The following is a 12,018-nucleotide window of genomic DNA, read 5'->3' as shown; positions in this document are numbered from 1 at the left end:
CTTTATATTTTCTGGTTTGTTGTTTGAGCAGGAAATGCAACAAGAGTCAAGAGGATTACTCTCTGTCTGGTGAAAATGTACCTTGTAATTTTGATCTTGCTTTTATACAATGCTCTCATTAGGTTAAATACCAAGAAATCCTCTGGTCCTGATGGGTTAGACCCATATTTTTTGAAAATTGCTGCTGAACATATTCCAGAACCTTTGACATACATTTTCAGTCTGACTATAGAAACTGGGATAATTCCTAGTGTGTGGAAGTCAGCATGTGCCACTCCTTTATTGAAGGGGGGTGACCGATCAAATCCCAATAATTATAGGCCAATGTCCAAATTATCTGCTTTAGCCAAAGTTTTAGAAAGGCTTATACACTGAGTGCAGAATTATTAGGCAAGTGAGTATTTTGACCACAACATCCTTTTAATGCATGTTGTCCCACTCCAAGCTGTTTAGGCTTGAAAGCCTACTACCAATTAAGTATATCAGGTGCTGTGCATCTGTGTAATGAGAGGGGGTGTGGTCTAATGACATCAACACCCTATATCAGGTATGCATAATTATTAGGCAACCTCTTTTCCTCTGGCAAAATGGGTCAGAAGAGAGATCTGACAGACTTTGAAAAGTATAAAATTGTGAGATGTCTTGCAGACGGATGCAGCACTCTTGAAATTGCGAAGATGTTGAAACGTGATCACCGAACAATCAAGCGTTTCATTGCAAATAGTCAACAGGGTTGAAAGAAGCGTGTGGGGGGAAAAAAGGCGCAAAATAACTGCACATGATCTGCGGAAAATCAAGCATGAAGCTAACAAGCAGCCATTAGCATCCAGTTCTGCCATATTCCAGAGTTGTAACATTCCTGGAGTGTCAAAGAGTACAAGGTGTGCAATACTGAGGGACATGGCCAAGGTAAGGAAGGCTGAAAAACGACCACCACTGAGTAAGGCACACAAGATAAAACGTCAAGACTGGGCCAAGAAATATCTTAAGACTGATTTTTCTAAGGTGCTGTGGTCTGATGAGATGAGAGTGACTCTTGATGGGCCAGATGAATGGGCCTGTGGCTGGATCAGTAATGGGCACAGAGCTCCACTCCAACTCGGACGCCAGCAAGGTGGAGGTGGAGTACTGCTATGGGCTGGTATCATCAAAGACGAGCTTGTTGGACCTTTTCGAGTTGAGGATGGACTCAAACTCAACTCGCAGACCTACTGCCAGTTCCTGGAAGAAACCTTCAAGCAGTGGTATAGGAAAAAGTCAGCATCTTTCAAGAAGAACATGATTTTCATGCAGGATAACGCTCCATCTCATGCGTCCAAATACTCCACTGCGTGGCTAGCCAGTAAAGGTCTGAAAGGTAAAAAAAAATAATGACATGACCCCCTTGTTCACCTGACCTAAACCCCATAGAGAACCTGTGGTCCATTATAAAACGTGAGGTCTACAAAGAGGGAAAACAGTACACCTCTCTGAACAGCGTCTGGGAGGCCGTGGTTGCTGCTGCACACAATGTTGGTCGTGAGCAGATAAAGAAATTGACAGAATCTATGGATGGAAGGCTTTTGAGTGTCCTCATGAAGAAGGGTGGCTATATTGGTCACTGATTTTGTTTTTGTTTTGTGTTTGAATGTCAGATATGTTTATTTGCAAATCTGGAGTTGTCATATCAGTGTACCTGGTGAAAATAAATAAGTGAAATGGCTACACATTTGGTTTTTATTAAGTTGCCTAATAATTCTGCACAGTGAAAGTTACCTGAACACATACATATTCTCCTAAAATGGCCAAAACTAAAAACACCCCACTCTAACTTCCATACATATTCAGCTTTGATATTTATGAGTCTTTTTGTTTGATTGAGAACATAGTTGTTGTTCAATAATAAAACTAATCCTCAAAAATACAACTTGCCTAATAATTCTGCACCCCGTGTAAGTGACCAGTTGAAAGATTTTTTAACAAGAAATAACATTTTAAATTAATTGCAGTCTGGTTTCTGAAAAAATCACAGTACTGTCACTGCCACTATGAAAGTCTTAAATGATCTCATAAGTGCTATTGATTCTAAAGAATATTGTGCTGCATTGTTTTTAGATCTGTCAAAGGCTTTTGACACGGTTGACCACTCGGTATTATGCCAGAGATTGTGGGATATTGGAATGTCTTCAAAAGCTGTCAAATGGTTTGGTAACTATTTGAGTGGCAGAACACAATGTTCAGGTTGATGGTGTGTCCTCCAATCATTTGTTGACTCAAAATGGTGTCTCCCAGGGGTCCATACTGGGTCCCATTTTATTTACTATTTATTTGTCTTGTGTCAAAACCTAACTGATGCCAAATTTCACTTTTATGCAGATGACACCATTTTGTATTGTTCTGCTTCATCATTAGCAAGTGCCACAGAAAAGCTGCAATCTGCTTTTAATATTATTCAGAAAAATCTTACTCAAGACTTGTGCTCAATTCTGACAAAACTAAAATGATGTTTTTCAAAATCAGGGAACACAGATGTCAGATTGTTACACAAAATGAGAAAGTGATGGAACAAGTCTCAGTCTAGAAATACTTGAGATTTTACTTGGATGACAATCTGTCTTTTACATACCATATTGAGTGTCTTACAAAGAAACTCTGTTAAACTGGGTTTCTACTATAGAAACAAAGGTTGTTTCTCCTTTAGTGTGAGGAAAAAGCCTGATACAGGCAACTTTTTTTATCGATACTTGACTACGGTGACATACATGCATGCAAATCTTTCCTCTCTGAAAATGTTGGATTCAGTGTATCATGCAGCATTAAGGTTTTAATGGATTAATTAAGCATTAATGGATTCAGGTTTTCGTACTCATCATTGCAGCCTATATGAGAGTGCTGGTTGACCTTCTCTGCATAATCGTAGATGGGAACACTGGCACAGTTTTCTTTATAAGGCCATCCTGTGTGACTTCCCTCCTTATTTATGTTCTCTTTTGACTCTTAAAGTCACCACCAAAAGCTGTAGTCTCCGGTTTGATAGTTTAATAATGTACGCCATTCCTCGTATGCGGACTGTCTTTGGTGAAAGTGCCTTTAAAGCATTCACACCCACGTCTTGGTATAAATTACAGAGTCATCTTAAATTGGATTACCTCCCAAGTATGGAAAATTTTAAAGCTAGGATCAAGGACTATTTGACTACTGAATGCACATGTCCTCTAACTGAATGCAGCTGGTGATTTATAATGTAATGATGTGATTTGCCAATTTGTTTAAAGTCCCCCCCGCAATTGTGTATTTTATGTGGATCGACTGTGCTGCTCTCTTGGCCAGGATCCCCTTGCAAAAGAGATTCTGAATCTCAATGGGATTATTCCTGGTTAAATAAAGGTAAAGAAAGAAAGACCATGTATAAAGCAGAAACCTGCATGACCAAGTCAGTACTGTCCACACGGCAACGGATTCAGGTGACTCCGATACAACTGCTTATCGTTTAGGCCTGGCATCCACACGGCACCGGCGTTTTGGGTGCCCAAAACGCAATCTTTTTGAGAACGGGTTCCAGAGTGGAAAGATCTGGCAACGTTGCCGTTGTGAAGTCGTCTGGATGAGTAGAACGGATTTGTTTATGATGACGTCACAACCACATGACTGTGAGTGCTTCACGCCGGGTAGAAGTGTAACAAATATCACCAGGAAAAAGCCTTACAGAGCACTAGTGAGAGTGAAACACGAGCTTGGATATTATTATTATTATTATTATTATTATGTTCAGTGTTACTTCACAGTAGTAATGCAAGAAGCAGAATAGTGACAGTAATAGTGAAGCAAAAACATGCAATTGTACAAACACTGCAGCTCTACAGCAAAATATTCATTTATAAAATGGCCTGATTCTTAACACCAGTAGCGCCAATGATCTTCTCATTGCGATGCGAGTTGTTAACAAATCCTATAACTTGGTTCATGAAACGCGCTTACAAAATATTTTCACTGTGAATATTTATTGTGTAATGGTGCAAAGTGAGAGAGAGAGAGACTCTGAATCCCGCCAGCAAAAATAGGGAAAAAAAGAAGCGATCTCACCTCTTCAGATGCTGGTTTAAGTCCGACAATACATTCCTCAAAAAGGGTGTGGAGGAGCAAATTAATCTATCAACGTGTATCATTCAATTTATTCCGGACCATTAAAGACGCCGCCTTCCGCGTAGAATCATACGTCATCCTCGCCACCATATTGGATAGGTCAAAGTGGAGAATAAAGATTCATGTGCTGCCTTTAACTGTACCAACAGGTTTACCGTCCAAACGAGATCACATGGGATTACCTTTCACAGGTGAGAAACAACAAATTAATCCATCAACGTGTAGTATTCAATTTATTCCGGACCATTAAAGACGCCGCCTTCCGCGTAGAATCATACGTCATCCTCACCGCCATATTGGAGAGGTCAAAGCGGAGAATAAAGATTAGCTGCGTTTAACTGTACCAACAGGTTTGCCGTCCAAACGAGATCACATGGGATTACCTTTCACAGGTGAGACTGGAAAAATACTTTTCATTGTATTTGGTCATTATAATGTAATTTTACGAACAGATTTTCCTGACTTTGTGGCTAATATGAAGTCTCGCGCATAATAGTTTATGCGCATGCGTCCTTACTTCTTCTATTGTTCTGGTTGTCTCCGAAAGGACCGTCTTACAGCGCCCCTAGAGGTGTGGCATGTGTATTGCATCGTTTTCAGCAAGCGTTGAGTTGCCATATGGACCTGATATTTTACTGATTGTTGCCCATTTGGACGCGATATATTTTTAAATAACATCTCGTTGCCGTTGTCGCGTGGATGTTTTGGGCACCCAAAACGCTGGTGCCGTGTGGACGCCAGGCCTAAACAATAAGCAATTGTATCGGAGTCACCTGAATCCATTACCGTGTGGACAGGGCCTGAGTTTCCCAAAAGCATCGTAACACAAAGATCATCGTTAAATGGTAGCGCGAGCAGCACAATTAACACTCTATCCCCTAGTTAAGATGCTTTTAGCATTAAGAGCCTTTTGGGAGACCCGCCCCAGGTTAGTAATGTGAGCTCAGTCTTCCTGGGATTTGGCTTCAGTTGATGAGCTGCCATCATGTGCCAGGACTGTCACAAGCAGATTATATTATGTGAGCAGATTATATTCTCATCTCATTATCTCTAGCTGCTTTATCCTGTTCTACAGGGTTGCAGGCAAGCTGTGAGCAAATTATATAATATTAACTGTCACTTGAACAAAAGTCCTCACACAAAAATTCAACAACCAAGCATGCAAGCTAAGCATCAACTGAAGTAGCATGCTAAGCTAGCTAATCAAGTTAAGATGCAAGCTAATCTTAAAGAGCAATGTTTCATCATTGGCATTTATTAGCTAGCCTATGTTAGCAATGTGTTTACATGTCAAACCCAGTGTGTAAGGGTGTGGAGGCAAACTTGGGAGAAAGGCAGAATTTTGCCTCGACTCCAAGCTCATGCTTATTCAGGCCATGCATGTTCAAAAATTCAACAAAAGCAAAACAGAAATGAGTCCATCCAGGACTCAAAGCTTTTGCTCCATCAGGTTCATGCTCTGTGCCGATTTTTTTTTTTTCGAGAGGTGGCTGTCGGGCCATAATATCAGAAATCACAGGCCTTTTTTTTAAAATCAGTATCTGTGCCAAAAATTGCTTATTGGTTGGGCGCTAAAAGAAACCAGCCCTGATCTCTGAGCCACAATCTGTTCGTTTTTATTTATGACCATTGGTTGTGCTGTTATTCTTGGTTGAACAAAAGTTTAAAAAAAAAATCCCTTTTAACAGCAAAAAAGATTATCTGGATGCCAAAAATTATTCCTGATTTTTATGTATTCTTACATAAAAGGAGGGTGGGCGATAGCAGCCAGCTATAAATTAATTTATACCTTTTTTTAATTAAGAGTTCTACATGGCGGCACGGTGGTGTAGTGGTTAGTGCTGTTGCCTCACAGCAAGAAGGTCCGGGTTCGAGCCCCATGGCCGGCGAGGGCCTTTCTGTGCGGAGTTTGCATGTTCTCCCCGTGTCCGCGTGGGTTTCCTCCGGGTGCTCCGGTTTCTCCCACAGTCCAAAGACATGCAGGTTAGGTTAACTGGTGACTCTAAATTGACCGTAGGTGTGAATGTGAGTGTGAATGGTTGTCTGTGTCTATGTGTCAGTCCTGTGATGACCTGGCGACTTGTCCAGGGTGTACCCCGCCTTTCGCCCGTAGTCAGCTGGGATAGGCTCCAGCTTGCCTGCGACCCTGTAGAACAGGATAAAGCGGCTAGAGATAATGAGATGAGAGATGAGATGAGTTCTACATGAGGCGGCACGGTGGTGTAGTGGTTAGCGCTGTCGCCTCACAGCAAGAAGGTCCGGGTTTGAGCCCCGTGGCCGGCGAGGGCCTTTCTGTGCGGAGTTTGCATGTTCTCCCCGTGTCCGCGTGGGTTTCCTCTGGGTGCTCCGGTTTCCCCCACAGTCCAAAGACATGCAGGTTAGGTTAACTGGTGACTCTAAATTGACCATAGGTGTGAATGTGTGAATGGTTGTGTGTCTATGTGTCAGCCCTGTGATGACCTGGCGACTTGTCCAGGGTGTACCCTGCCTTTCGCCCATAGTCAGCTGGGATAGGCTCCAGCTTGCCTGCGACCCTGTAGAACAGGATAAAGCGGCTAGAGATAATGAGATGAGATGAGTTCTACATGACTCTTAATTAGGTCTTGTTTCTAAACAACAATTAGGTCACAATTAGGACTTTTTGCTCTCACCTGTTGCTCATGAGTGATCCCAGGACCATGAGGCTGTCCTCCATGCTACTAATGATTTCAGACATGCTGTCTCCACGCAGCAGCAGCTCTCCACGGCTTTTAAACTGTGCAAACACGAACGTTTTGCTGTCCCACTCGGCAATCACCTGCTTCAGTTTCTGCTCAATGTCTCGCTCTTTCACGGAGCCAATACAGATATCCTAACATACAAAACCAAAAATGATGTAACAGTCCTAAAATACTGTTAGGAGCTAGGAAAAATGAGGTCTCACCTCAATTTCTTCTTTGTACTTGAGCAGAGGTGCCTCCATAATGTTACACAGCTTGAAGGTATCAGATTCCACCTCAAAGGTATGGCCCGTAAGCTCGGTGATCCTTTTCCAGTGGCGTGGCATCATGGCACGGTCGGCCATCAGCTCTAGGAGTGGGCAGCTCTCACTGAAGTCATCAATGGTCTTTTTTAGGTCCAAAAAGGCCTGCCATTCCTTGAGGGCGCGTGGCAACTTACGGCATCTGTACAGAAATTACTATAAATAACTGTCCATTTTCTAACTTAGATTTTTTCATCTGTGCATTCTAAACAGCTCAAAATATGTATGATTATTAATACAAAGCATTATTTTTAGACTTCCATCTCATGTATAAAATACTTCTTCATATAGAAGTTCAACAGGCTTGTGCATGTGTTTATATTTGTCTTGTATTACATTAAAATAGAGTGATTTTCTGGTCACTCACCGTGCCTGAAAATCCAGGAGCTCACTGTTGATCTTCTCAATGTCAACATCGGCCCAGAGGATGTCATAATAACCATTGACGGTGTCGATGACGCTGTTGTAAAGGCCATAGAGCTTCTGCAGAAGTGCCAGCTGCTTTTTAATCTCCAGAAGCTGAGGATGCTGGGTAATTGGCAAACCAAAGAGCTCCTCCCCACTACTGAAGGTGATGTATTTGCGGTAGAGGTTGTCAAAGTGGTTCTGATATGAAAATCAATGTCGTGAAAAAGAAGACAGATAATTATCATCATTTGCAGGCTGACAGCACTGCAATGGATCAATTTATGTGTCATTTTTAGCCATTAAAATAATGCAGAGTTATTTAAGTGTTGAGTTAATAAAGGCAAATTCCTGTTCATGCACAATAAATTACGAATGTGCTTAACATCAATAAAGTGTAGTTCACAACATTAAATGTGATTATGAACAAATGACAATGCATCATTCTTTAATTAATAAAACTGTAATTGTTGCCCTCCGTGGACCAACACCTTGTTGTGGTATTTTGTCATTAATTTTAGCCAAGTTAGAGAAATATTTAGTTAGTTTAGCATGCAGTTTTCCAGTTATCAAGTCACCATCTGCTAATGATTTGTGAGATCACAAACTGGGCTCATATGTACACTATATGGCCAAAATTAAGTTGACACTTGACCATCACACCCACTGTACTTGTTGCACATCCCATTCCAAAATGTAATTAATATGGACTGTCCCCCACCCCAAGACTATAACAGCAAATTTAAACATGTTTATAATGTTTTCATAAAAGCTAAAGTGATCATGGTCATGTGACTTTACCTGAAACATGATGAGTCTGTCACTGGCATCCTGGGGAGCCAAACCCACCACCATGGGTCCATCCTAGAAATACCACAAAACAGTGTGTAAGGAAAAATTCTGTTTGTTTTTTTTCCAATTTGGATTTAAAAAAAAAAAAGGTTACTACAATTACTACAGTGTATTTAGAGTTCAAAAGCTTTCGTGCTTAATCTGTTCTGATGCTACAGTAGACAAATGCATCAGTTCATTCAACTGACCTTCTCATAGTCACCATAGAAATGCTCACAGTCGTCTACAAATGTTTGCACATTGCTGATTAGCTCCTCCTGGAAACTGAACTGCAAAGAAACAAGCTCATCCTGCACTTCAGCACTCCGAGTCAACACCTTCTCCCAGGCATATCGCAGCGTATCCACCTTCTCTGTCTCCTCCTTCGCCACCGAGAGCTCATACTTATTCAGCATGGCGTAGGACTCCTGAGGAGATAAGAACAGGCCAGTGGATGATGATGATAATATATATACACACACACACACACACACACACAATATTCTTAAGTGTGCCTTTACAAAATTGCATTTTGAAATGTGTTTATCCTGTTTTGGTGTTTACCTCAATGGGACCCAATTGGAAGTCAATGGAGATCTGCTGCTCTCTGATCTCCTTGAGTGTTGCCATGGCAATTCGGATGTCATCCAGGTCTTTGATTTTCCAGTGCAGCTTCTTCCCAGCCTCATCCACAAATGCCAGGATTTGCTTCATCTCAGTGCAGTACTTCCTGTTGCAGTGGCGGCCAAAATCCACGATCCAGCTCTTTGTCTCGGTTGTGAGGGCCAGCTTAAGATCAGCTTTCAGCGGAAGAAACCAAACTTCATTAGTATCATGTGGATCACAAATCTCAGTGACTATTATTTCCTGTTCCCAATAAGCTAAATATGTTTTCAATGGAAGCCATAAGGATTGTACAATATTCCATTTTTTATTATTATTTGTAGTTAGGGTATATGTGCATAATGAGAGAGAGAGAAAAATCAAAAGTGGGAAAAATGTAAAAACTGATTATTATTATTATTATTATTATTATTATTATTATTATTATCAACAACAGCATGCGTTGGCTCACTTTTGAGTGATTTACTTCCTCAATATAAATTATTCTCATAAAACAGCACTTTAAATACAGTGAGCATTTTCTGAGATTTCTTGGCCTCTCTGGTAACATTTTTTGAAAGCCAGTTAAGATGCACATGGTCATACAAAATAAAAATTCAAGCCTGAAAAATTCATCTTACCCTGAATACAATTTTTATTCATATTTTTGTATGTTTGAAAATATTATTTCTGTTGACTCAATAATGTTACTTATTTAATTTTTAAAAAGTGACAAACTTTAAATTCATGACTCACAGCCATTGCTTCAGCCTTTAAACTGGTTTCTTTCAGAAAAAAAAGATTTCATAATTCAAGATTCATACACTATTCATACACTTTTATAACCTAAAATGATTATAAAAGTGATATAATGATAAATATCATTTATGTGATCATATGAACATGTGCCAATTTCATTTCTTTAATTTGCATTGTTACCCACAAGTATATTTGTATTATTGTATTTATGCACAATCATTATTTTAAAATCCAAGGCTATATTTTAGGATGTGATAAAATAAAAAAATGTATATGAAATACAGAAGCATATATAAAAATAAGTAGACAATTTAAGAAATAAATAAGCAAGAAAATAAGCATAGAAAGTGACCAAGAGGGTAATACGTAAATAGAAAGAAAGAAAGAAAGAAAGAAAGAAAGAACTTAGGTTTTTATTCTACCTGGCACAACAAGATGAATGGGTGAGGGGATTTTTTTCCCCTCAATTTCAATTTTTAGCTCAACATAAAGTACCAGTCAAAAGTTTGGACATGCCGTCTAATTCAAATGTTTTTTTCTGTATTTTTATGAATTAAATGACACTTTATATCTTAAAGCAATGATGGACTATTGTTTCTCTTTACTTACTTCAGAGGTTCTTGACATAATATGGATTGCTACAGTTATCTAATAGGATAGTTTTTTAATTTCCTATTTACTTTTTGATGATCACAAATGAAGAAGGCAAGAAATTGCACTAATTAACTTTTGACAAGGCATACCTGTGAAATGAAAAACATTCAGGTGACTACCTCATGAAGCTGGTTACACTCTAAAAAATAAAGGTGCTTCAGTGGTTCTTCAAATCTCTGGATGGTTCCATGGAGAGTCAAAACTCTGTGATGAACCATTACATTATGCGAAAGGTTCTTCACATTGGAAATGGTTCTTCAGAGCCTGGCATTCTCTTACCATTTGCTGGTCAATGCACATAGGCTATGTTTACACAAATCTGTCTTCACTGCTCAAACAAATGGTTTAAATGGTTCTTTAAAGAACTGTTGCATGAACGGTTCTTTGAAGCCCTGAAAAAGGTTCTTCTATGGCATCGCCCTGAAGAACCGGTACTGGCCCCATTATTTTTTAGAGTGTAAGATCATGCCAGTTTGCAACACGTCATCAGGGTGGCTACTTTAAGGAGTTTAAATTAGGAAACATTTTGGGGGTTTTAACCTATTTTGTTTACCACATAATTTTAAATTTTTTGTTTACCACAGAAACAAATGAGTTAGGTATGAATGAATAGGTATGTCCACACTTTTGATTGATACTATATATCCTTATATATCAGTTAGCATATTTGGCGTGTGTATTTTTGTTTTTCATTCATCACATGTACATTTGAGCACACTGAAATTCTTTCTCTGCATTTAATCCATCTGGGGATATGAGCACACATACCCAGTGTCAGGGATGGGTTGGTAGATGGATGCAAGTGCAGAAGCGTTTTTAATGTGGCTACTGCCTCATAGAAGCGAAGCGAGGTAGTAGCCACAACGTCATTGTGTTGTAAGAATGAGTGTAACAATAGCGCATACGCATTACAGTCGCCAGAACAGCGAATCGTGATCTCGCGATACGAACAGTTGATCTCGCGTTATCAAAGGTACACAAGAACGAATGGCAAAGCCACTGTGTCATCATGTTGTAAGAATGAGTGTAACAATAGCGAAACTTCGTAACCCATCAGCACTTATCCTGATCAAGTTCGATTACCTGTTCTACTCCTTGATAAACTTCAGAACCAATCGGAACCAGAAACGAAATAAGAGAAACCTTGTTATAATTTCGTAGTATCAGAAGATAAAATTGGCAGATAAAAAGATAAATGAAATTCACTTCGTGGTTCACCAGTCATTTGATATCAAATATGTGGTGTTTATTTTAAGAAAATTTACCCTTTTCATTATCACAGCTTTTGTTTAGTCCTTCTGAAAGGTCAAATGAAAGGTTTTGTAACTTTTTTAAGCTTTTTGACAGATATATTGAAAAAACTATATCAAACTTCTGCTATTCGCTTTAATTTTATTTTTTATTTTAGAGTCTTTACACTACACTTCTGAAACAAAATGTGCTCATGAGTACTAAATAATGCTTCAAAGACAATTCATGAACAAATGCTTTCTTACTATTTTGAAAATAGATATAGTTCACAGCACTGTATTTTTGAACAAAACACAGTAAACAAAATTGGTAACCAAAATACTACAAGCCCTGATGCTACTCACAGCTTGGTGATGCTTGCAAAAGATTAG

The 12,018-nt window shown here is 39.4% G+C and overlaps 1 protein-coding gene across 1 annotated transcript in view; it reads right to left on the bottom strand.

Moving 5' to 3' along the window:
- The window catches only part of LOC132886222 (dynein axonemal heavy chain 5-like), a 768,703-nt gene that overhangs the window by 688,168 nt on the left and 68,517 nt on the right, over positions 1 to 12,018 (bottom strand). The window contains exons 25-30 of the mRNA XM_060920790.1: positions 8,945 to 9,180; positions 8,590 to 8,808; positions 8,351 to 8,413; positions 7,512 to 7,750; positions 7,046 to 7,286; positions 6,774 to 6,973 (exon numbers count right to left, since the gene is read on the bottom strand). Coding sequence (XP_060776773.1) covers positions 6,774 to 6,973; positions 7,046 to 7,286; positions 7,512 to 7,750; positions 8,351 to 8,413; positions 8,590 to 8,808; positions 8,945 to 9,180 — 1,198 coding nt within the window. The remainder of the gene's footprint in view (positions 1 to 6,773; positions 6,974 to 7,045; positions 7,287 to 7,511; positions 7,751 to 8,350; positions 8,414 to 8,589; positions 8,809 to 8,944; positions 9,181 to 12,018) is intronic.

The sequence above is a fragment of the Neoarius graeffei genome, chromosome 5 (genome assembly GCF_027579695.1).
Source record: "Neoarius graeffei isolate fNeoGra1 chromosome 5, fNeoGra1.pri, whole genome shotgun sequence".
NCBI classification, from domain to species: domain Eukaryota; kingdom Metazoa; phylum Chordata; class Actinopteri; order Siluriformes; family Ariidae; genus Neoarius; species Neoarius graeffei.
The sequence above is the reverse complement of the archived record's forward strand: the minus strand, read 5'-3'. Positions and strand labels throughout refer to the sequence as shown.